The 26498-nt window shown below is 52.2% G+C and overlaps 1 protein-coding gene across 11 annotated transcripts in view; it reads right to left on the reverse strand.

The window, feature by feature from the left end:
• Nucleotides 1-26498, reverse strand: part of ABR (ABR activator of RhoGEF and GTPase) — a 185938-nt gene that overhangs the window by 116474 nt on the left and 42966 nt on the right. The window contains exon 1 of one of the 11 annotated variants that reach the window (XM_086359873.1): nt 24893-25581. The exons of 9 other annotated variants lie outside the window; for them this stretch is intronic. In XM_086359873.1, coding sequence (XP_086215999.1) covers nt 24893-24953 — 61 coding nt within the window. In that variant the 5' untranslated portion in view covers nt 24954-25581. Of the gene's footprint in view, nt 1-24892; nt 25582-26498 lie in introns of those variants that run through there. One more of the 11 variants, XM_086359872.1, reaches the window with a different exon arrangement.

The raw sequence follows: 26498 nt of genomic DNA on the forward strand, positions 1-26498 counted from the left end.
TGCTCTGGAACCCGGCTGTGTGTGCATGCAGAGTTGCTTCAGTCATGTCCCACTCTTTCTGACCCTATGGACTGTAGCCCACCAGGCTCTTGTGTCCATGGAATTCTCCAGGCAAGAATACTGGAGCGGGCTGCCATGCCTTCCTCCAGGGCATCTTCCCTACCCAGGAATGGAATCTGCGTCTCTTACATCTCCTGCATTGGCAGGTGGGTTCTTTACCGCTAGCTCCACCTGGAGCTTGGCTCTGGGAACACAAATCCCAGTTTCAGCTGTGTGATGTCAGGCAACTTGCTTAACCTCTCTGGGCCTTAGCATCCTCCTTTATAAAATGAAGATAATAATAATAAAACTATTTCATAGAGCTTTTGGACAGTTAAATGAGTTAGTCCAAGTAGAGGCGCTAAGACCATTGCCTGAAAGTAAAAAGCGAATTCGCTCAGTCGTGTCCAACTCTTTGCGACCCCATGAACTGTATGTAGCCTACCAGGCTTCTCTGTCCATGGGATTTTCCAGGCAATAGAACTGGAGTGGATTGCCATTTCCTTTTCCTGCCACGTAGTAAGTAAGGTTGGTTGTTATTATTGTTGATTTCATTATTTTTATTATTATCTTACTTCTCCCTACAATCCTGCCCCTGGGGAAGATAGGCAGCTCAGTTGGTCTGAGAGCAGCTACCTGTTGTGTGGGCAGCACACAGGTGACCCAAGCACCAAAAGAGGCACAAGGGAATGGCCCCTCCCCACAACAACTGTCCTCCCACTTTCCCCGCCTGCTCCTCCTGGGGCCGCTCTTCACCCTCAGCCCAAGATCTGAGCTCCTTCCTGGAACCTTGGGCCCTCTGATACAACTAGGCCAGCCATCCAGGCTCAAGGTCTGCAGTTTAATATCCTCCACAGCTCTACACCGAGCGCCTGGCCTCCTGGGAGACACACAGGGAGGCAGCGAAGGAGGAAGGGCATCACACACAGGTACAGGTCCCCCTGGGCCCCCGACAAATACACAGGGGCCGCCACCAACACAGAGAAGCTCCCAAGTAGAGCCACGAGCCTTCCCTCCCATTGCCACTATACTGGTGCACGCGTGTGGGTATGCATGTGTATGCACGCATGTCTGTGCAGACACATATGCCCATACACACTCCTCAGGGTAGCCCACACAAGCTAACTCACTATCAGCTTTCCAGAAGGTACAAGCAGAGATGGTAGAATATTTTGGTCAAGAACTCATACTCTGGAGCCAGACTGCTTGGGCTGGAATCCCCAGCGCTACCTCTTAACCCGCTGTGTGGCCTGGAGCAAGTCGCTCAACCTCTCTATGCCTGTATTTCATCTTCAAAATGGAACAGTACCAACCAAACTCCCAGGGATTCTGTGAAAATGAAATGAGTAACATCTAAAGTGCACTTAAGAGAGTGGCGCCCCGCTCTGGGTATTAACTGCCGGTACTCTGCCTCATGCGCTCAGTAAGTCAGATCTCATCACTGACTGGCAGGCTCTCCCTGAGGGTCTAGCTGTCCTCTGCTTCTACATCTTACTCCAGACCAGTCCACCAGACCCCTCTCTGCTGAGAACTCATCTGGCAATTGGTCCGCATCCCTCGAGGGCCCCAGGCAGAAATCCCCGGCTGTCTCCATACCAAGTCTGGACTTTGTCAACGCCCTGTCCTGACCTCACCAACTGCTTCCTGAGTTTGCCTCTGTCCGCAGGCAACACCCACATCTCTCATTCTTCCCGTTCAGAAATCAGAAATAGCTCCAGTCAACCATTCCCCACCTAGAAACTGTTTTTCTCTGGGGAGAGAGATGGCCAAGATTTTTCCACTAGAAGACGTACTGCGTGTCTCTTTACTGGACATCCTAAGAATCCCTGGTCCTAAGGGCATCTAGAATCCAAAAGAACGCTGGACATAAAATGCGAAGATTTAGGCTGTCTTTGGGCCAGTGACTTAAACTCTCCAGGTCACAGGGCTTGCTCCCCTGCCAAACATGGACAGCATCACCTACAGCCTGGTCAGTGCAGCGGTAAGGAGACAATGAAATGATGAGACAGTGTTTAGTGTTTAGTGTGCCACCCAGCACACAGAAGGTGCTCAGTGTGGCTAGAATGTGGACTTTTTACCTCCTTTCCCACTGCAGGCAAAATTGGAACTAAGTATTGAGAGTATGGTGCTGGCTTGGCCAAGCAGCCATTACCTTTAGCAAGTCAATGAGCTCTGTCAGGTGGTTTGGGGGAAAAAAAAATCATGATGCAGCCTGAGCAGCTTTCATTGGCTGGGATTCAGAGGAGCCCTCCATTCTGGGTGAAAGGTTGCATCCTGGTCCCCTCCCTTCCCCCAGAAGCTGGCTGACTTGGTCAAATCACCCACAGCCCCCAGTATGAGGTGGAAGGTAGTCAATTGTGTCCTCCGTCACACACACCCAACCTGGGCAATGTCAGTTTCTGGAGCAGCTGTCTATCAAGCCCACCTGAGCAGATGATGCATCTTCCCCTGGAAGGGCTAGGAATTCAGACCCCGTGTGCCTATCCCAAGTCATCATCCCAAGGCAAGAAAACCACACCCTGCGACTAACCCATCCTTCTCACTGGTTTGAAGCCTAGTGGTCACCATAGCAACTGGCTCCCGCTCCAGCCTGCCAGGCGGGGCTGATGCAATTCTCAGGCAGTGAGCAATTCCAACTCAGCTCACACCGCTCTGCTCCCACTCGGGGGCGGGCAAGGGGGGAGAACAACTGAAGAGGGAAGAGAGGGGCGCACTTTACAGAAATCTCTGCTCTCCCCCAGTGCTGCCTCTAGGGATCTAAGGAAGAAAGAAGTGGTTTCTCCTCCCAGGTCCCTAACAAATACAGTGTCACTGCAGTGGCTGTCATTCGGGGAAGATTCATCTCCAAAGCCTCAGGAGACCTGGAGGGACAGGGGACACACTGAACCCTGGGCGTCTACTACATGTGGCGCCCTTTTCCCCTTCTGAGCCGGCACCCCCCCAGCTAGGCATGCTCACTTTGCTCAGCCCACAGGCAGCCCTGCCCTGCCAAACCCAACGGCATTAATACAACTTTACACTTCTCTGCTCAGGTGCGTTCTCTGCCTGGGTTCCATAAACCTGGACCTCTGTGCAAGCTAGAACATCCCCAGGGTACCACGGAGCGCTATCCTCCCAGCTCTCCATCCCACGCCACAAGGGTCTCCGGCTGCCCTGGGGAGTCTTATTCACTGGCTGGAGTCAATGTGAGATAACAAAGTACTCCACCAAGGACATACTGGCCAAGAGCCACTGACCTCTTACAGCACAAAAGTCTTGCAACCAGAAGAAACAAGCCCTCAGAAAGGACGGGAGTTGAGTCACCGGCTCACAGCACACACACACACACACAGATACACATAAGGAAATGGGGATGGAAGCCACAGCCTGGCGATACTAGTGGCCCTCTCTAGCCTCCCCGTGCCTACCCATGGATGCAGGCTCTCCCTCCTGAGGCCGCAGTCCTGCCGAAGATGCCTCTAGTGCCAGGAATGCTCCCCTCCCTTCCATCCCAACGGCCACTTCCCGCCCTAGGCTCCCTCCTACCTGGCCCGCATCAAGGGCATCCACCCAATCAGGAGATGGGCCTCAGCACAAACAGCCCTGCTCTGGGACCTTGCACCCTGCTCTGGGAGGAGATGTGCAGGCTTGCCAGTGCGGGGAGGGAAAGCACATCTCCATGGAACCCTCCCCCGTGTGCCCTTAAGGGCCGGTCACACTGGGCCCTCCCCGTGGTCACCCTGACAGATGCAAAAAGTGATTAATTTCAGGGGCCACTAGGGAGATCGCGCTAGGCTGTGGGATGTTCCCTTAGCACTTCCTGCGGAGGGGGTGGGCGGGCGGGGGGCTTCCAGGACTATCGAGAGCAGATGGGCAGAGTCGGTAAACTGTCAGAGATGGAGGTGGCTCTCTAGATAGACGGATCAATGAAGTAGACTCGAGAGTCCAGAAATAAACACATCCATGTATGGTTGGCTGATTTTTGACAAGGGTGCTGAGATCATGCAATAGTTTTTTCCAACAAATGGTGCTGAGGCAACTGGATATCCACCCACGAAAGAATGAAGCTGGGCTCTTACTTTATATCACACACACAAATTAACTCAAAACAGATCGAAGAACTGCAAAACTCTTAGAAGAAAACAGGGGTAAAGCTCATGACCTTGTATTTGGCTAAGGATTCTGAGATAAGACACCAAAGGCACAAGCAACAAGGAACACAGAGATAAACTGGACGCCATCAAAACTGAAAACTTCAGTGCTTCAGAGGGGGACTTCCCTGGAGGCTCAGTGGTAAAAAGTCCACCTGCAATGCAGGAGCTGAAAGAGACCAGGGGAAGCAGCTTCAATCCCTGGGTGGGAAAGATCCCCTGGAGGAGGAAATAGCAATCCACTCCAGTATTCATGGAAAATCCCATGGACAGAGAAGCCTGGTGGGCTACAGTCCATGGGGTAGAAAAGAGTCAGACATGACTGAGCAACTGAGCACGCATGTGCTTCACCAGACACCATTAAGTGAAAAGAAGGACTTTGCTGGTGCACGGCTTCAATCCCTAGCAGAGGAACTAGGTTCCCACATGCCAAGTGGCGCAGCCAAAAATAAAACAAATAAAATACGCATAACATAAAAAGAAAAAAGTGAAAAGACAACCCAAGGAATGGGGGAAATCTGCAGATCACATATTTGATAAGGGACTTGTAGCTACATTATATAAAGAAATCTCACAGTTCTACAATCAAAAGACACATAACCCAACTTAATCAAAAAATAAATGAAGGAGCTGAATAAACTTTTCTCCAAGGAAGGTAAACACAGCTTCCCTTCATTCAATTGACAGATAACCTGATGTCACCTACTATGTGCCACGTAGTAGGGACACAACTGGGAAGCAAAGCAGATTCAGCCTCCACCCTCAGGAGGCTTTATCTGGTGGGCAGACAGTTACCCACTTACCATATGACTGGTCCACGTAGTAATGCATTCAATCCCCATCCTCCATGGCTACATGGCTAGTTAACAGAGGCGCTGAGATCTGAATACACGCATCCTGAGCGCAGAACCAGCTCTTCTAGCCACCTCCAAGTTTCTTTTAACTGGGTATTTTGACCTCTTCCCAATATAGCTCCTGTGCCCAGGGATGCTAACAAAGAAATGGATAGATTTTGGCCCCGATGCCCAGCTGGGCTCTGTAGTAATAATAGCCCACACTTACACAATGAACTAACTCATGTGAGCCACACACCACCCTATGAAGTAGGTACTACAGTTGTAATCTCCCCATTTTACAGATGAGGAAACTGAGACACAGGTCACATGTCTGACCCAAGGTCACACAGCAACTGGATGGCTAAGCTTGGAATCCAGACAGTCTGATTCCACACACCACCCCCTCTCTTGCTACCTGACTAAATCAGTAATTCTACTGCACACACAATTCTAACACGCTCCCAGGTTCTGATGTCCCTCACGCCATGGTCCATGAGATGCAGCAACTACAAGGGCAAGGCCATAGCTAGAACACACCCAACAGCAGTGGGAAGAAGCCTATAGCCTGGACAGCTGGAAGGACGAGAACCACCGTGGTCTCGTGGCAAGCAGTGGGCAGATAGCCCTGAGGGAAGCAGCAGGGCCATGCCCTGGGCATGTCTGCTGGGCAAGTGGCCACCAAACTGGACACTTGGGGGAGAGCATCCAGCCACTGCAGCTTGACCCATTAGTGGATCATGCAGTCAGTTTGACAGGTCATTTTTTTTTTAATTATTTACTTTTGGCTGTGTTGAGTCTTTGTTGCTGGAAGTGGACTTTCTCCAGTAGCGGTGAGCGGGGCTACTCTTCATTGTGGTGTATGGGCTTCTCATTATGGTGGCTTCTCCTCTCGTAGAGCAGGGGCTCAGTAGCTGTGGTTCACAGGCTTGGCTGCCCATGGCACGTGGAATCTTCCTGGCCAGGGACTGAACCTGTGTCCCCAGCACCAGCAGGCAGATTCTTCACCTGGCAAACCACTTTTAAAACGGACTGAAAAGGAGCACCTCACATACTAAGGGCAGATGATTTTATGAAACTAATTCAAATAGATATGTGTACATATATATAAGGTGTGTGAGCTGCGTTGTAGAGTAAAATGATTCTCCGATTTAGGATTTTGTCCAAAAACGGAGGTGTAGCATTATTACCACTAAATATGCTGTAGTTTATTCATATAATGGAAATTCTACGCAGCTTTGACAATGAATAATCTAGAGCTATAGGTAAGAACAAAGACCAGTCTCAAAACCATACTTTAAAGCAGAAAAAGGCAGTCACAGAAAAACACTTCTACTATTAGTCTATTTATATAAGTTGCGGGCAAAACTACATTTATATAATTCAGGGACACATGCCTGAGTGATAAAACTCTAAAGAAAAATAGGGAATGATTCACACAAAATTTAGGATGGTGGTTTTACCTCAGTCTGTGACGGGTGGGGGGCTTCCCGGGTAGCTCAGATGGCAAAGAATCTGTCTGCACGGTGGGAGACCTGGGTTTGACCCCTGAATCGGGAAGACCCCATGGAGAAGAGAATGGCAACCCACTCCAGTATTCTTGCCCAGAGAATTCCATGGATAGAGGAGCTTGGTGTCCATGGGGTTGAAAAGAGTCAGGTACAACTGAGAAACTAACGTTTTTACTTTTTTATTTTTTTCACATGAGTGAGGGTGAATGTGAGGGATTAAGACTGACACATTTTGCGGGGGACAAACTTAACCCCTCATCCCATCAGCTGAGGGATGAGGGATGCTCATAGATCCTCTGAGCACTGGCTAATGGTAATGACAGCATCCATTCTCCTCTGAACCCCAGTGAGGTATATTTCACCACAGGGAACCTCATTAAATGACTTGCTCGATGCATATGAACATTAAGCAGGGGCTCTGGGATTCAAATCCAGGCTCTTGCAATTCTGCAATTTCTCGTTCCTTTACCCATATGTCCCTTGAAAATGAGACTCCCCAGAAGAAGTGAGAATGTGTAAGACACATCCTGTGGGGGGAACCCAGTGAGTGTTTATCAACAACAACAATTATCCCTTACTCTGGTATTAAATGATTCGATGAGCACACGTCGTCACTGTTCATTATCTCAGCTGATTTTTACAACAACCCCAGGACATGCACGGGGCAGGCATTTCTTTCTTTCTTTTTTAATATTTATTTATTTGGCTGCATTGGGTCTTATTTGTTACATGCGGATTCAATAGTTGCTGGCACTGGCTTAGTGGGCATCTTAGATGGGCATCTTGTGGGATCTTAGTTCCCTGATCAGGGATCACACCCAAGTCCCCTGCATTGGAAGGCACATTCTTAACCACTGGACCACCAGGGAAGTCCTGGGGTAGGTATTTCTAACCCTCCATTAGCACATGGGGAAAAATCCAGAGAGCATCATTTTACCTGGAGCACACCCCTCCAGGTCCATTCTCCTTGGCTCTCCACCCTGTTTTCTGCCCCAGCCGGAGGTCACAGGAAGGGAGGGGTGCCAGGCTGGGCTCTCTCTCCCAGGAGCTCCTCCCTGTGGGCCACCCAGGCTGCGTGCTTTCCCTGAAGGTTGCAGCTCTTGCCAGGAAGCCACCCACGGGGCCTGTGTGTCTCCAGGTGTGGGATCCAGACCCTCCCCTCGCTCTGCCCACATTTTGGTCATAGTCCTATTCCAAGCTCTCTCCAAACCCCCAGGCTGAGTGTGCCATCTGTGTTCTGCTGCCCTGACAAATACAGCAGTTAAGTTACCAGGTTGGGGACACTGATCTCCTGATGAATGAACCAGGGCCTCTCTGAACCTGCCAACAAGCACCTACCGAGTAGTCTCTGGGGGACAGGGAGAAAAGGGAGACAGCAGATACGTGGAAGGAGCTGGGAGCAGAGGCAATAGGCAAAGCTCCCGGTCTCAGATTTCTCTGTGAATGAACTGGAGTTAACCCTCAGAAAGTGAGGAAAGACCACAACACTGAGAAGCTGAGCCTGGGGGAGGCCTGTGGTGGGAAAAGAGGCGGGAAGACTTGGATTCTGGGCTTCAGGCCAAGTAGAGCCTCTAGAGCTACCTACAAAGTATGCTGGAAACTGAGCTCCAGTCCTAAGCTGGGATGGGGCCAGGCAGCCCCTTTCAACAACAGGCACTTCCGCACTGCTGCTCCTGGGGTGGACGGGGGTGAAGAGCCAGCCAAGACTCTAGAAAAGGCAGGATAGCACCTCCTGGTTTCCAGATGCTCTTTCTGATTCACCATTCCCTTTGGCATAAGCATCCAGGGGTGGTGCTGGGACATTCGAAGTTCCATCACGCTCTGGCCTAGGTTTTGCTGGGAATGCACAGTCAGGCTGCAAGGCCAGACCCTGAGCAAGGAGCAAGGCCAGAAAGGGGAGAGCAAGGAGGACGGTGTCATCTCAGGGCTGGGGCAGCGGCACGTGGATTGCCTTCCTTCTACCCTTAGGTTTTTTTCTGCCCCTGCTGCTGAGTCACTCAGTCGTGTCCGGCTCTGTGCGACCCTATGGACTGTAGCCCTCCAGGCTCCTCTGTCCATGGGATTCTGCAGGCAAGAATACTGGAGGGGGTTGCCATTTCCTTCTCCCGGGAATCTTCCCGACCCAGGGATTGAACCGGCTCTCCCACACTGCAGGCAGATTCTTTGCCACTTGAGCCCCTTAGGTATTTTTCTAGTCCCCAGTAACTTCATTTTGTTGTTGAGTGTTGCTGTTGTTTTAGTCGCTCAGTTATGTCCAACTCTTTCATGACTCCATGGACTATAGCCCTTGTGGCTCCTCTGTCCATGGAATTTCCCAAGCAAGAATACCAGGAGTGGGTTGTCATTTCCTCTTCCAGGGGATCTTCCTGACCTAGGGATCAAACCAGGGTCTCCTGTATTGGTAGGAAGATTCTTAACCACTAAGCCCCCAGGGAAGCTAACATTCACTTTATCAAAGGAAAGACATTCTATCCTGGAGAATCATGAAGAATTTCAAGAAGACATCCTATTGTGACACAGTTGTCTGTGAGTTAATAAGATTGAAAAGGACTTGATTAGGGTCTGCAGGACTCCAGGAATGAACTATCCCCTGGGGCCAGCTCATGCCCCCAGGTGACAGGCTGGTACATGGCCCGTACCTCTGTGACATTCAGGGGTGGTGGGGGGAGGAAATGATAAACGCCAGCGTGAGCTCCTCATGCCTGACTGAACCCTGTCTCCGTCCAGGATCTCAGGGGACCCTGGGAAGTCACACCCTGCTCTGGGAGCACGCTGTGTTATCACCTGCTTTGGGAAACCATCTCTGGAGGTTTCCACGTCCTTGGCCTTAAAGGAACTTTACATCTTTAGCTGTGGCAGTCGGTAGGCAAGATGCAGTGTACTGTCCCATTTAACACCAACGATATGAGGGCCAGATTGCTTGGGTTCATATCCAGCTCATCACTTACTAGCTGGGTGTCCTTGAGCAGGTTACTTATCTATTCTTTGCCTCTGTGTGCTCATCTGGAAAGTGGAGATAAGTGTCTTCTTCATAGGATTACTGTGAAGAGTAAGGGGGTTAACATACAGAAAGTGCTTGGAACATCGTGGGACACTCAGCTAGTGCTGGGTAAGTGACAGCTATTTTTACTGGCATTTTCTCACTAGTCGTTCATTACTTTTTGTGTCAGCTCTACAAAAACAACCTCTATATTTCTATGACTACTCCAAAGAAACAAACAGCTCAGCCTCTCGGGGTCAGGGGGTGGCCGAGGAGAGAGGGAAGTAATGAGATGAACAAGGAACATTTAGTTGGGTCTCTTGGTAAGTGTTACATACACACCATTTCATCCAGAGGTAGGGACACCAAGTAAAGTGCAAGACACCCAGTACAATTTGAACTCTGGACGAGTAACAAGTTTTGAGCGTAAGTATGTCCCAAATGCTTCCCCCGTGGCTCAGTGGTAAAGAACCTGCCTGCCAATGCAAGACACGCAGGTTTGATCCCTGGGTCAGGAAGATCCCTTGGAGAAGGAAATGGCAACCCACCCCAGTTCTCTTGCTTGAGAAATCCCATGGCCAGAGGAACCTGGCGGGCTACATACAGTCCACGGGGTCACAGTTGGACACAACTGAGCACATAAGCGCATGTCCCAGATATCGCATAGGATATACTTCTGCTAAGACAAGTATTGTTTTAACTAAACTTCAAATTTAACTGGGCATCCTGTGTTTTTATTTGCCAAAAACTTGGGCAACCCTACTGGTGGGATTGATAAGATTGTTCCCGTTTTATACGGGAGGAAAAGGAAGCTCAAAGAGGTGAAGTTAATCACCCGAGGTAACTGTCCCAGCAAGCGTTCAAAGGCTCTGTCCCATGCCCTCTGGCTGCTCTGCGCTCAGAAGGGCTCAGGAATCAGAGATACAGCCCTCCATCACCTGCAGAACCTGCTCCTCAGCCCCCAGGCAGGAGCCTGAATGCAGGAAGAGACATATTTTTATTTTTTTCCAGAGAGAGGGGTCTACTGCTCCCCAAAACCAGTGCACTGGGGGGGCCTTCCTGCAGGGGAGGGAGCTCGGGAGGCAGTCCCCGTGGGGGCTGTGGTCAGCCAGGGCGGCACCCTCAGCTCTTCCGGGAGCTGCCCCTGGCTGGGGCTGAAACCTGGAGGCAAAACAGCCCAGGAGAAAACTCAGGAAGCACCAAAGGAAACTTCTCCGGAAGTCCTGAAATATTTCCACAGCCAGGAGAGAAAAGCTTAAAGTGAAAGCAGCTATGGGCTGGCCTCTCAGAGCCCAGGGCATGACCACAGCATCTGGGAAGCCCCGGCCCAGGTCACACAGCCCCCTTCCCAGAGCCCCCACAGATGGTCTGGCCTCGTGGGCTCCGCAGAATGGCCCACCTGCTCCACTCTGCTCTCCCAGACCAGACTGGGGCTCCACTTCAGTCATTCTCAGCTCTATTTTTAGTGGAAGGTGACAAGACACAACAAATGTTCAAAGCAGGACAATGAAATCACCTGATTCCTCTGCAGGGTCAGGGACCTTGGCCAACCTTTGCTGAGAGCAGGGACAAGAAGGGTTCTAAGAACCTCCAGGGGGCTTCTCTTAGAGCTAGGGGTCTAGAGCCCACTCCCCAGTCTGTAACTTCCCAGGAAGGTGACCTTCAGCTTCATCCTCACCTGGCTGAGAAAGGCCAAAGCGCATGCCTCCAGGCAAAGTAACAGCCTGTGCAAAAAGCAGGCAGCTTTGACTGGGGATGGTGGTGTGTCTAGGGAGCTGTGAAGAATTCAGTGGGGCTGCAGGGTGGGGAGTGTGATAAAGAGAGCAGGAGGTAAGGCTAGAGATGGCTGGAGACAGTGTCTGAAAAGGCTCCCACCATGCGTGCTAAGTTTAGATTTTATCCTCTAGGGAGGAGGGAGGCAGGAAGATGGTAGACTAGTGAGTGATGGAATCAGATCCTCCAGGAGGGCTTGAGAAATCCAGGGCCTTCCTACTGAACGGGCATCACCTGGAGGCTTGTTAGAAATGCCAAACAGGAGGCCCTATCCAAACCTGCTGTACCAGGATCTGCATCCTTACAAGATGCCCCAGCTCATTAGTGGGTCAAGGTGAGGTCAACCTGATTAGTGGGTCAACCTGAATTATGGTTGGGGCAGAGACAGGGTCGATGGTTTGACCTCTCCAATAGCCTTTTCTTTCTGTTTTTTTTTAAAGAGACATTTTATTTTACTTAATTTTGGCTGTTTTGGCTCTTCCTTTCAGTGCACGGTCTTTCTCTACTGCAGCACACAAACTTAGTTGCTCCAACCATGTGGGATCCCATGTGGGGTCTTAGTTCCCTGACCAGGGATGGAACCCACGCCCCCTGTATTGCAAGGTGAATTCTTAACCACTGGACCACCAGGGAGGTCCCTCCAATAGCCTCTTCTAACTCCCCGTCTGTTTTCCCCCGCTCAGCTCCACTGCCTCCTTGCATCCTCCCTGCCCCGTGATTCTCTTAGGTGGCCCCTATATTAAAACAACACATCCTTCTCCTAGAGCATCTCCCCCTACAGCGTCCTTCTCTTCATACCCCCTTACCCCCTATAATGCATTTCCAAGCTCTCAAGTGCTCAGGGCACTGCTGAGTGTTGAAAAGGGAGGTGCATGCAGTGGTTAAGAGTCAGTCCCCAAATCAGACTGGGTGTGCAGAGGAGCTGTGCAAACACACAGATGCCAGCGGCCAAGCCCAGGTTCTCACGCTGAGGGCCCTGGCATTTGAGAATCTCTGGTGAGGAGCATAAGCCAGGGCATCACACAGACCTGGGTTTAGAGCCCAGCTCAGCTCTTCCTAGGCCAGGTGACCTTAGGAAAACTGTTTACCCTCTCCAGAATCTTGGGGGGGAAATGGATAAAAATAGTTGAGAACTCTGCAGGGGGGTTGAAGATTAAATGGGACATTGTTTGTCAAGTGCTTAAGGACACTGTCTGACACCCTATAAATGGCAGCCTTTGTTATTCTTCGTGCCTCTAAGGAGTTTACAGTCTGGCAGAGAAGAAATGACAACAGGCACAAAGCCTACATTGGTAAACACTACGAAACAATAGATAAAAGGGCTCAGTGACTTGGCCTAAGCAAGGAGTGTTCAGGTTCTGAGCTGGGATGCTCACTGAAGCCAGTGCATAATCAGGCAGAGGGGCTTCGTGGAGGTGGTGGTAACCAGGGCTGAGGCTTAAGCACAGAGGTTGGCTGTGGAATGGTGAGGGGTCTTAGTGGCTAGAGCAGGGGGATGCTGGGATGCTGACAAATCTGAATGGATAGTGCGAGGTGTGCCACAGCACAGGGAATATCTTGAAGGCATTTGGATTGGATGGGGAAGAAAATGCCCCACTGAGGAATGCTGGGCAGAGGAGAAGTAGATGGAAGCAGGTTGAGTGTGGGTGGGCACATGTGTGCGTGCTAAGTTGCTTCAGTCATGTCTGACTTTTTGCAACCCAATGGACGGTAGCCTGCCGGGCTCCTCTGTCCATGGGATTCTCCAGGCAAGAACACTGGAGTAGGTTGCCATGGCCTTCTCCAGGGAATCTTCCCAACCCAGGGATTGAACCAGCATCTCTTATGTCTCCTGCAATGGCAGGCACCACCTGGGAAGCCCCCAGCTTGAGTGTAGTACCAGCCAACTGGATGGAGATGGCGTCTCAGGGTCAGGGAGGGAGTTTGCTCAGGTGTCTGCAGCAAGGGCCTGGCTGTGATGGGAGCTGACCAGCCGTCCTGGGTCCTCAGGCAAGATATAGCTCCTCATCAGATTTGCATCTTGTCCATCCTTTCCAGAGAGCGAAGACAGGACCCAAAGTTCCAGTGGTCCAGCGGTTAAGAGTCCACCTTGTAACGCAGAGGACACTGGTTTGGACACTTCCTGGTCCAGGAAGATCCCACGTGCTATGGGGTCACTAAGCCCGTGCATCACAACTACTGAGACCACACCCTAAAGTCCGTGCTCCACAACAAGAGAAACCACTGCCATGAGAAGCCTACACACCTCAACTAGAGGGTAGCCCCTGCTCCTGGCAACTACAGAGAGCCTACACGCAGCAACCAAGACCAGTGCAGCCAACGGTAACTTAATTTAAAAAAAAAAAAGCCCCTGCTTTGGGTCTCTAAAAGTTCTGCACCCAAAAATGGCACAAGATGCCCACTGACTCATCCAAGTCAGGAGCTGCCACAGAGTCTGCAAAACGTCTGCAGACCAAATGCAAAGGAAAATGCCTTCCACAGAGCTGGGTGGCACACCAGCTGGTTGCTCATTAACCCTCTCAATGATGCACTAGAAAATTAACAACTGAGGTTTTCTGCTCCATTAACACCAAAGTTTGCTCTGGGCAGGGGATGTTGGGGGGTAGGGACAGGGAAGGTTTTGTCTAGACAGAAGAACTCATGAAGGCCAGCTGCCTGGGCTTCTGTCACTCAGGAAGAGGGTAGGCAGAGGGGATTTAGGGTGTTCCCCATGGCAGGTGTCCCCACTGCCCCGGCAAAGTCCCCAGGAGAGGCCAGTCACAATGGCCACTCCCTCTTCTCCTTAAAATGAGAGTAACATTTCACAGGTTTACTGTGAGAATGAAATGAGATTGTGAATGTGGGAGCACCAGCTCAGGTACGGTACTCACCAGGTGTCCCATCAATGGCTTCATCATTCTGATTGGGAAACAGAAGGGTCTGACTTGGATCAGGGTCCCTAGGAGAGGGTATAAAGAACCCTGAGGCCCTGCTACCCAAACTGTGGTCCCTAGACCAGCAGAAGCAGCACTGGCATCACCCAGGAACTTGCTGGAATACAGAATCTCAGGCCTCAGCCCAGTCCTACTGGATAAGAATCTGCATCTTAACAAGATCCTCAGGCCATTATTCCTGGTGGCTCAGATGGTAAAGAATCCGCCTACAATGTGGAAGAACTGAGTTGAATCCCTGGGTTGGGAAGATGCTCTGGAGGAGGGTACGACAACCCACTCGTATTCTTGCCTGGAGAATCCCCATGGACAGAGGAGCCTGGTGGGCTACAGTCCATGGGGTCACAAAGAGCTGGATTCTGAGCCACTAAGCACACACAGGCTATTAAGATGCACACCAGGGACTTTCCCTGGCGCTCCAGTGTTAAGAGTCTGCCTTTCAATGCAGAGGGTGCAGGTTCAATCCCTGGTCGGGGACCTAAGATCCCACATGCTTCGTGGCCAAAAAAACCAAAACAGAAACAATGCAGTAACAAATTCAATAAAGACCAAAAAAAAAAAAAGTCCATATAAAAAAATAATCTTTAAAAAAATGCACAATAGAGTTTGAGAATCTGCTCTAGTATGTTTGTTCCTAGGAAAAACCAGTTTCTCCCCTCCCCTCTCCCAGCTCAGGAAATATGGGGCCCAGGACGCCAGGTGGATAGAGGCAGAGGATGCGGATGCCACAGCCCCCTAATTAGCACCTGCTTGCTTGCCACGCTGCACTGAAGCACACCAGAGCACATGTTGAGAAAATTACTCCCTTCCTGATTTCTTTCAATCTTTCCTGCTACTGTTTGGTACCAGTATGTCTTTAATATCTATCTTCTGTGTCCTTCCGTTTAAACAGAGACACAGGAGGCTCAGACCTAGAGCCTTCAAGGGCAACAGTGTATAACTAGAACTAATAACACTGTTGAGTATTATTTATTTGCAAGGAAACTATTGCAAGAGACACATATTTTTTCTTTCTAGGTAAATGATATTTAAAATAATGAATCAAGTGGAAAGAAAAACAGTTCAGTCCATAATGACAGAAGTGTGTGAATCTGGCAAAAATCACAACAGTGGTACATACATTATTCCTTACAGTGCATCTCGTCCACTTATTTTTTTCCTATTGCAGGTCATGAAATCAATATCGTAGGTCATGACCAACACTTCTCGGGTTTGTTTTTAATGCAGTGGGCTGGAACAGACTAGAAGGGCACAAAATGATGAGTACCTTGCAAATGTGATGAAACAGTAAGCACTATCCCATAAACTTTTGTTTCAGTTTGTGTGCGCCCTGGCTCACAGTGTAAAATGTCTGTATTCTGTACGAGCAGTAGTCCAAAGAGTTAGTGAGTCACTCATCTAGTCCAGGGCTTCCCTGATAGCTCAGTTGGTGAAGAATCTGCCTACAATGCAGGAGACTGCGGGTTGATCCCTGGGTCGGGAAGATCCCCTGGAGAAGGGATAGGCTACCCACTCCAGTATCCTGGCCTGGAGAATTCCATGGACTGTACTGTCCATGGGGTCGAAAAGAGCTGGACAAGACTGAGCGACTTTCACACACACACACACACACACACACACACACACACCTAGCCCAATCTCCCTTTGGTAGGGGCCCCTGGCCTCTGCTAACTTACCCACTGCAGTATCCTGGCCTGGAGAATTCCATGGACTGTATTGTCCATGGGGTCGAAAAGAGTTGGACAAGACTGAGCGACTTTCACACACACACACACACACACACACACACACATCTAGCCCAATCTCCCTGTGGTAGGGGCCCCTGGCCTCTGCTAATTTAATTCCAATGGTGGGGTGGGGAAGAGGGGGAAGGGGGGAGAAGTGGGGGAGGAGGGGAGTGGGGGAGGCGGGGAGTGGGGGAGGAGGGGAGTTGACTCCTTTGGCCAGGCCACCCATGAGCAGATCTCCAGGTCCCATCACAGCTCTCTGGCTCCTCTCTCATGACAGAACTGATAACAACAGCCCCTCCCACGAGCTATTAAATGGATGCTTCCCGGTCCTGCTGAGGTGAGGAAAGGCTCAAGCATCAACCCAGAACGAAGAGTGGAGACGCTCGAGTGTGAAACGTGCCATTTTTGGAGGGACAGGATTCCCTCTCCAGGCCTTCTCAACCTTCCCGGGCTTGGGCAGCCCTGTTTCATTGGCCTTGCCCGAAAGATGCCTTTTCCCTCGATGAGCAGCGAAGGAGAGGGGGAAGGAGGCTGGGGGCGGGGCCGGAAGAACGGGAGAAAGCTCTGGGTGGGGGAGGGGACAGAGGTCACCACCGGGTGGCACTTGAAGGATGCACTTGTCAAGGTGGAGCCTCTGGTCTGCTTGCATCCCGGACTCAAGCGGAGGGCAGGCGCACACCAGGGCAGCAGGAGGAAGAAGGCTGGGGCAAGTTCAAGGTGGTGGAAGGAAGGAGTCAGGAATGCCTAAGACTGTGGGGCAGCTGAAATTTCACATTAGCCTCTCTACAAACAGAAGAGCCAGTGAGGGGGGTGGTTTATGGGTCCCTACACCCTACCAAGAAGGAGTTCCTAAAAACGACTGCAGACTAAGAAGGAAGGAAGCTGACTGACATTTTGAGCAGCAAAGGGAAAGGAAGAGAATGGAGGCGACCCTCCCCTCCCCTCATCTACACTTTTATCCTCCTGCTTGGGTGGTCAGCTCAGGACAGGCTTTTACCCCATTTATCATCACCCCTGAAACTCTCCACATACCAACCCTCTGCAGCAAACCCTCAGATCATGTCCTAGCCTTTCTGGCTCCACCCAAAGAGGGGCCTGCTACAGTGGAAGGCCCCAGATACCAGCCTCCACAGAGGCCTGAACTCTGGGCAGGGGACTCTGGGCCTGCGCTGGAGCCACCCCATCATTAGCATGCTGTGCGTGGGTGAGTTCAAATGCAGAAGCTGGATCTGTGGCCCAACTGGCCCTGGGCCTCAGAAAAGGACCTTGGTGCATGGTGGCCTGATTTATGGCCGAGAGCTCGCTTTATTTCCCTTTGGAAACTGTGGAGGTGAATTTAAAAAGGCCTGAGATCAGAGCCAATGCGCCAGGGCTCAGCCAAGTCCTCGCCTTCCCTAGTCCCCACCCATTTGTCCTTTGCCTTGCTCGGCTCTTGAAAATGGGCCTTAGCTGTTGCCCGCCCCTGCCCCCCAGTCTATTTTCTCTCCTTCCTCTTTATTTATTTTGGGGTTAACACAGAGTAGCTCTTGCCAGGAATCCAGGGACGAGGTAACTCTGGGATAGGGGCTCCAAGTACCCATGGGAGGGTTCCTTGGGATCCATTTTTAGGAAGAGGCAGCCCAGCCAGTGGGCACTTACAGGGCACCTGAAGGCTGAGAGCTGTCCGAATACCATAGGGGGACCAAGACCGTCTCCATAGCTGTCCTTCTAGTTAGAGAGATGAACAGATCAATCAACCTCCACAAAATACCAGCTGCCATGAAACCCAAGGGAGTCAGAGAAAGAGGGGTTAAGAGTCAGGGGATTTCCCTGGTGGTCCAGTGGTTAAGACTCCATGCTCCCAGTGAAGGGGGCTCAGGTTTGATCTCACATGCCACTAGATCCCCATACCACAGCTAAGAGTTCACATGCTGCAACTAAACATCCTGAGTGCCACAACAAGGATAAAGACCCTGCATGCTTCAACTAAGATGCAGATGCAGCCAAATAAATAAAAATGCTGCTGCTAAGTCGCTTCAGTCGTGTCCGACTCTGTGTGACCCCATAGACGGCAGCCCACCAGGCTCCCCCGTCCGTGGGATTCTCCAGGCAAGAGTACTGGAGTGGGTTGCCATTTCCTTCTCCGAAATAAATAAATAAATATATATATATATAAATGAGGCCAATCCTACACTCAACTCCTGGCTTGCACTCTAGGACCTTGAATTAATTACTTAACTTCCCTGAGTCCCAGTTTCCTCCCTGTAGTGATAATCCCTTCTTACCTCATAAGGTAGGGACTATTGAGGATTAGTGATAACACATGGGCAGTGCCCAGGGGCGTGCTGACACACAGTAGGTCCTCATGGGCGTTGGCTAAGATCATTATTGCTGTTGGCAGTTGAATCGGCTATAGGTAGAGGTGCAGCCATCTGCAACTCAACTACAGTTGAGAACTGACCCGGCTCAAACCAGGAGACCTTCGGCAATAACTTAACCTCCCAAGGCCTTGGAGTCCTCATCCGTAGGCCGGGGGGATGATAAAAGGTGGCTTGGTGAGTTGTTAGGGTAATGTAAGGAAGTACCTAGCACAGCATCCGATATACAGCAGGGCTGGTTAAACATTATGGCTTCTTCCATTCTTCCCAAACCAAACAGAGAAATCTAATATCTATGAGCTTGGCTGGACTACTGGGCTTTCTTTTCCTTGGGCCCAGTGGTTGCGAGAGACCCATGGATGAGGTTTCCACGTGGCTTTGCAGAGCTCAGACATATGTCCCTAAGAGGTCCCACAGCACAACCCCAGAGGTGCCATCACATAGAGCACGCAGTCACCCAGACCCCTGACCTCTCAGAAAGGGATTGTTCTCCTAAAGCTGTACCTTCAAAGGGAGACATTCACTCAAAACGATGGACTGTATGCTGCTTAGGCCCAGGGTAACTTGCGACTGAATAGGGTGACCACAAGTGAGGAAATCAATTGCTGCTGTGGGGAGTGGCTACACCCAGCTCGGAAAATAACTAGGCTTAATTATACAACATCTTCGGTCTCCATGATCTTGATCCATTAAACCCTCACAGCTGGCCAGGAGGCAATGCCCAGGAGGAAGGGGTTAGCCCAGTACACTAATAGGATCAGCCCTTCAATCCCATGAAGGTAATTATGGTCACATTCTTCACCAGCAGTCCTGAGTACACCCACAGCTCACGTTCGTGCTCAAGTTGCTTCGGTCATGTCTGACTCTTTGTGATGGTCCATAGCGCACCAGGCTCCTCTGTCCAGGCAAGAATACTGAAGTGGGTTGCCATGCCCTCCTCCAGGGGATCTTCCCCACCCAGGGTGCCAAAAAGGTTGAGGATCACTGGTCTTGAGGAGCATGAAGACCTCAGAGGTGAGGGTGGAGGAAAGGGGGAAGGGCATGTGACCAATTAGGTCATCACGGAGCCCACCCTGTCTCCCAAAGACCATGCTGACCCTGTCAGTTTCTATGTGGCCAGTAAACCCATATTCGTTTTTCATCTAGCTGTGTGGTAGGGAAGAAACGGCAGGAAGAGAAGACAGGAATAAAGGGCAAGGGCAGAAAACCAAGAGAGGCCCAAATGAAGTCTGAGCCTGGGGGAAAAGATTTGGCTGCCCCATCTGCAGTGGGTCACGGGTCCAGCTGGTCCCATCTCAGCGGGCTCTGTGCCAGATGCCCTGGGCAAGGGGTAGGCTTGAACCTCTATCCCCAACCCTCCTATCCAGGTGCATCCTATCATTTGCCTGTAGCCCTGACTTCTTTTTTCTCCCCCATTTACAGGATCAGGTTCTCCCCGAGCTGCGGGGACAAGCAGAATGCTCCCACTGCCCCCAGGGCATCCATGGCTCCATCCAGCCATATCTTGCCCAAAGGAATGCAAGCAAGGGCAGACCAAGGCCACAAGTCAAAAGAAAAATCAGCTGCTTCTATGCAGCCCCGGAGAGAAGTGAGCCTGCAGGCCTCTTCCCTGGTACTCAGTGGAAAGTGCCAAGACCCTGTAGGTAGAATGTGGTGGGTCCTCCAAGCCCCGTGGATCACCTCAGCCGACCAGAGCCAGGGGCCTGGCCGAGGCAGCTGATGATGTGGAGATGACACGCGGTTGTCCTGAAGCTGCCTGTTACCCCAAAGGGCTCAAGCCAAGCCAAACAGCTGCAGCACCAACGCTGGTGGCGAAGGCTTCCAATCACGTAATCACAAGCCCCAGCAATGCGTGGGACTCCCCTGGGGGGTCTCCGACTCCACTACAAGCTACTACAATTACCAAATCCACACAGCCGGAAACTTGTGAATGGGCCAGCTAATGGGTTTCTGGGGTTTCGGATGGAGTAAGGAGTTAAAGAAGTCAAGAACCCAGAAGTCTTCTTTTCCCTCTCATACTCACTCGTGCAACCGAAACTTACTGTGGGCTTACTACGGCACAAGGCCTTGGGCCAGGCACCAGCGAAGAACCTGGTTCAACACTCTGCTCCTGCCCGAACCCTTGCACCCTTCCCAGCCCCTTCCAAACTCCTCGGGCAGCCTTTCGTGGATCTGCTCAGTGACAAAAGCTGGGATGAGCTGGACAGCTGAGCAGTTCAATAGCACTCCTCCTCTTCAAAACATTCGAGAAATATTAACCAATTAATCTCCATTGCACCCACGTGAGACATCAGAGCTTCACTCTAAAGAGGAGTGTGCATAACAAAGGTGTCAGAATCGCCCCCGGACCCAGAGAACAACCCAAGTTTTCCCTCCTACCCACTCTCCTCCCATCTTCTACCCACCTAGCTGATTCTTCACAAATGTTCTTGTCACTCCTTCCTATCTCTAAAGAACAATAACACCAGCAATCACAACAATGACAAAAAACTACATTTCTCTGAGTAGGAGACTTAATTCTTCTGCCAGGCCCACCTATGGGACTCCAGCAGTCATGTCAATTATGGGCTGGTGATGACAGACAGGAATAAATGACTGGGGCTTAGCCACCACGGGACAAGAAAGCATCCATTTGCAGGTGTTCACTGGCACACACTGGGTTAGTCTGATGTGGCCTGAGTAAGAGAGTTGCCCTGATCAAGCCCACACCGACTGTCAGGTCAGTGGCTTGGTCTTTGGTGCAGCTAACATAGGAATATGGTGGGAAACTGAGACAGGTTCATGGTCATCTGGAGATGGGTTTGTATTCTCATAGCCCCAAATGGTTTCCTGGCCATTAGACAGGGCACCGAGTCTGTAAAGGGTTATAAAAATATCACCAGAGACAGAAATTTCCCTTGGAAATGCTGTTTCAGGTAACAGAAGTGAGCTCTGAAAGGCAGGTTCTTATAACAGATGATCATGCTCTGCCTTCTATGACATCCCAATAATAGAGGCTTTTGCTTGGCTCCATAGAGTCAGCATGTTTGAGGCCAGAGTTAAATCTCCTGGGACAAAAAAGAGGCTAGAAGGGCAAAGGGATACCTTAAATGTACCTTAAATTAGTCCTCAGTTCTCTCTTAAAGAAATCCTGAACATATAGTGAAAGATTTTCATCTCCACTCAGAGGGACAAGAGAAAGTTTCAGAGCCCGATCCAACCTGATCCCATGGTACAGAAGGAAGCCAAGAGAAAGTGGTAAGTATTTAGTGGAAGGAGTGGTGAAAGAGAGAAGATAAAATGAAGAACACAGGCAGAGAACACATACAGAGAGAAAGACAACAGCTTCGTGCAGACAGAAACACACCAGCTTCAGGGAAATAATCTAGGCGAGGCATTGAGAGGCACAGCTGATGCTATGACGTGAATGTAGGAAAATGAATGGTCTAGGGACAGGAAGTGGGGTGGCAGGAACCCTCATCCACCACGCTAGCTGACCACGGGCCAAGACCTTGCTCCAGTCTGTCCCAGATCCACACGGGCAGCTGGGAGCCAACCCATCTCTTTGCGCCATCACTGCAGACCTTCAGGACTTCAACTATAGGGGAAAGAGGGAGTCTGCTATCTACCCCTTATCAAGGGGACCATCAACCTGCCATGGAAGTGTGTACAGATGCCAAAGCCAGAAAGAAATGAGCTGACAATTCCAAAGGCAAGAAGTGTGTGAAGGGAGGGGCTGGCATAGAGAACCAGTGGCATAGAGAACCACCAACCTCAGTGAAATCAGACAGAGCCTCAAACACCCCTGCCTTGGCTTCAGGACCAGTCTCCAGTTCCTCCAAGAGACATAGAGTCAACTGAGGCTCAGAATCACTGAGACCCCTTACCCTGCTGGACCATTTTGGGGACAATGCTGAGACAGAGGACCAGAGTGACAGATGTCCCCCATTCCAAGACTGTGAATAAGTTCAGACATATCTGGGTGACACTCAAGAGTCTTCCTCAACATCCTAGGGTAGGATCTGAATCCCAGCTTTGTCACTTATCAGTCATGTGACCTAGGGTAATGATTTGAGCCTAGCCAGCCACTTTTCCCGTAAAAGAGAGATAAGACTACCCGTCTAGCAGAGTTGTGAGGTTTGCAGAGACTGGATGGAGAGCAGCCAGCACAGTGCCTAGCACACAGCAGGTCCTTGGAGATGCCACTATCACTGCCACCAGGGCTTTCACATCCCTGAGAAGTATCCTGGGCACCCTGTGCCCTGTGTACACCCCCTTTATGATTCCTGATGGATGTGGCTTTTGTGGGGACTTGCCACCCCAGGACAGTGAGACCTGTAACCAAACAGCTTCCCGAGAGGCATGGGAACTTCCTCGGGGAGCCATAAAACCATGCCGCCAGGCAAATGACAGCTCGGGTATTTGTTTTAATTTAGGCTCTTGTCAAGAGGAAACTTCATGGCTAACAGCCCAAACATGACTGCACTGCACCTCCCCAGGAAACCTCATTCTACAGCTCTCCAATAAGCTGTTTGGAAGAAGGAGGCAAGGACTCCTCACACTGCTGCCAAGCCAGTGCCCCCCACCTCCCCTCTATCCAGGCTGCCCCAGGAGCCCAGAGGCCAAGGCAGCAGCAGAAGGGTAGACAGCTCAGATGCCAGACTGCCTGAGTCAGGGCTGATTAACAGGCACCCCCCACAAAGAAGCCCTCAGTCGAATTCCCTTTTCCAATCGCATCTTCCTCTAGCTGGACATTTTCAAAGCAATTTTGCTGCTTTGCTCCAGGTTGTTTATGTGTTGGGGGGAGGTGGGGTGGAGAGACAGGTGTTGGGGTAGAGTGGAGGATGTCAGGAAAACTTGGAATTGATCAGGCAGGGGAGGCTTCTTTAAGGCAATGAAGAGAAAGCCAGAGACAGCTTTTCATAGGAGTCTATGCCTTGGGAAATAGGGAAAGAAGGACTGGGTTTTGCAAAGAGCCAGAAATATTCAGGAACATAAGCTGCATGTGAATATGAGGCATTGTTATGACTGTTTTTTGCAAGCGCACAGTGAAGAGGAGGTCACTAATCCTCCCTTTGGGGTCAGGAGCTGATCTGCAGCCGGGCTCTGAGCAGATGTGTGCCCCCATTCAGGCAAACACATGTGTGCACACACGCCACACAGCAGCCGTGGACCCTGACCTTCACCCAATGGTGCTGGCCTCTGCAGGGGAAGGAGCAGATGGAGTGGCTGGGCTTGGCGCAGGACTGACACCCAGGGGATCCAGCTTTGCTCTTTTGATGTTGAAAAACCAAAGCAGAATGAACATCACAAGGAGAGCTGCTGGGGGGAGGAAAGGAAGGGAAAACAGATTGGGAGCGGGGAGGGAAAAGGATGGAGGGGGAGGAGGAGAAGATGGGGGAGAAAAAGCTATGGGGAATGATGGGGACCCAAGGGGATACAGAGGTCAGAGGCTGGGTAATGAGTACTGAGAAGCCTCCAGGGCAAGAATTTGGGGTTCAAGGCATCAACTTGTCCACTCTCCCCACCATTCAAACCAGGTTAACCCTGACATGTAGCCTTGTTGCATGGCATCTAGAGTCCAGAAGGGGGAACCTGGTTCCACCTGCCTCCCCCATGGGACCCTAGGCTGGGAGACCCAGCAAGAGAAAGTGGGCCGGTTCCACTGAAGCAACCAGGGAGGGTAAAATCCACTTATTACCTTCTTCAGGAGCCAGTAGAACCCTCTCTCTTCCTATATCACTGAAAGCTTGGGGACGATGTCTCAAGGGAGGGGTGGGCAAAATGCAGTGCTTTAGCCACCTAAGCAAGAGTGAGGGTGGGGTGGGGGGAAGGGGGTGAGGGGAAGGGGGCGCTCAAGGCTGGGCGTAAGCCCCCAGAATGTAGGCGTGATCACTTACACATCCCCAGCACCAGAGCAAGAGCAATCACATGATAGAGACAGATTTGGGAACAAGGGGGGTGGAGACGCGGAGAAGGGTTTTTGTTTTTGTTTTTTTTTCTTTTTTGGGGGGTGGGGTAGGGGAGGAAGGAGGGTGATGGTGGGGATGATGATTAGCCTGGCAGGAAAGACTGCTGAGCTGGGGGTTTTCAGGTCCTTCATCCAAACGGCCCCCACGGAGATCAACACCTAGTCTCCCTTACCATACGACCCCACCCCCACCCCGAAACACCCTGGCCTGAGGGTGTCCCTGAGAAAGTCCAGGCGCCAAGGACTTCACCAAAATGGCCTTTCTGCTTCGGCGTGCACAGAAGGAGCAGCCAGTCGGGGAGCGGAGGGTCAACACACTACGGGGCTCTTCCCCTCCGCTCCAGGGTTGGGGAGAACTCGGTTACACAACAGGTGGGAGAGGGGTAACACAGCTCTCCTGGCCCCGTCGATCCACTGCGCCCCCTTCACCCCCGCTTCGGCTGGAAGTCCACTCTGGGGACGCCATCCGCGACTGATCGCGGGGCGCCAAGCCGCTCCTCCCGCCTCCCGGCCCGCCAGGCACCTGGGCGGCCGTGCCCGCCGCTCCCAGCCCGCTCCAGCCAAGCCGGGCAACGCGAACCCCGGGGGCCGTCGGGGCTCCACGCGGGGCTCCGGGACGCGTTCCCGCCCGGCCTCCCCGGCCCGCGCGCACAACGTACTGCTGTAGAGGGTGTCGATCCAGGAGAGGCGCGGCAGGCCCCGATGGCTCAGCGGCTCCATGCCCGCGGCTGCGGCGGCAAAGGCTCCGTCAGATCGGAAACCCGACCCTCATCGCACAACAAAGGAGGGAGGGCGCGGGCGGCGGGCCCCGCAGGCCGAAGTTGCCGAGCGCTGGGTGGAGGCGAGGGGGAGGCAGGGAAACAGGTAGCAGGGAGGAGCGATCGGAGCCGCCCGGGAGGAGGGGGAGGGCGGGCGAGGGCCGGTGAGCGCCCCCGGGAGCCCTTCCGGCCCCTGAGGCCGCCGCGAGCCCCGCTTCGGATCCCGGAGCTGCGGCCCCGCAGCCCGCCCGCCAACTAGCAACTTCCCCGGGGCTGCGCGGAGCCCAGGGGCGGAGGGCGGGGGACGGGGGCCGCGACCAATCGGCGCAAGGCTCCCGCGCCCCCTCCCCCGCCGCGGCACGCCTCCAGACCCCCGGCGGAGGTGCGGGGAGCAGCCGGTGTCCCCCACCCGGAGAGGGACTCCAGCGGGTGACCGAGGAGGGGGTCTGCGGGGGTCTCCGGGGGGCGACGCAGACCCAGACTCCTCTTCCTTCCCCTCGCTGGGCTTGGCCAAATTCTGGCAACCCGCAGACTAGGTGCCGCGGGGAGACCTATGGGCCCGCAGGGGTGACATCACCTGCCACCCCAGGATCTCTAAGCGCAGTTTCAGGGGCCAGTGCGGCTGCCTGGCCCCTCCCCTCGGCAAGCCCGGGGAGCGGCGCAGACGGGGTTAACGTCCAGCCCGCCCGCGGGAAGCGCTGGCTGCCCAAGGACTCTTTCCTTCCAAACCTTAACATTGCCTCGTCTATTTAGACACTCTTGACCTAAAAGCCAGGCTGCTCCCTGCCCTTCACACCAGGGAGGCGGCGAGCAGAGGAAGGCAGGAGGCCGAGGGGGTCGTCGAGGGGCGTGGAGGACAAACAGGGTTAGAGGAGAGACCCCAGGGTCTCCGCTGGGTCTCCCGACACCAAGGGTGCATAATTACAAGTTGAGGGAAGTCTGGGCTCAAAATGCCTCTGAGAAGAGACCCCCTGAAACAAAATTCCTTCTAAGACCACCGCCGGCCCCCCACCCCCCAAAAAAACAGGCAATGAAGAACCTGGAGTCGGAGAGTTTTATGCCTTCCTCTGGGTGCTGGTTCTAAGAGACCCAAGGCAACTCAGCTGCAGGCCTCCTTGGACCAAATGACCCTGAAGAAGGGACTGGAGGGGCCGGAGGGTCAGGCTAGGGTGGTCCAGGGCAGGGGGCCGGAAGCTTGTTTCCTGAACCCCAGGGAAAGGAGGCAGTGGGCCCACAAGGGAACCCCCGCCCTGGGCCACTTACCCTGCTTTCACCTCAGAGAGTGAGGTTTCTGCTGATGCAGCAAACCCTTCCACCCCTCATCCCTAAGCTGCTATACGGCAGTGACTGTAGGGGACCCAGTTCAATGGACAAGCCTACAAGATGAAGCTCACCTGGCCTCTACATGGGGGAGTGTTGTCAGCATCCCAGATCATTTGGGGTGAGGGCGGGGGAATGCTATTCTCATCATTCCAAACAACCACAGATCTAATTCTTTAAAAAAAAA

Source organism: Bos grunniens, chromosome 19, assembly GCF_055505025.1.
Source record: "Bos grunniens cultivar Pamir isolate PY7600 chromosome 19, Bosgru_T2T1.0, whole genome shotgun sequence".
Lineage (NCBI taxonomy): Eukaryota > Metazoa > Chordata > Mammalia > Artiodactyla > Bovidae > Bos > Bos grunniens.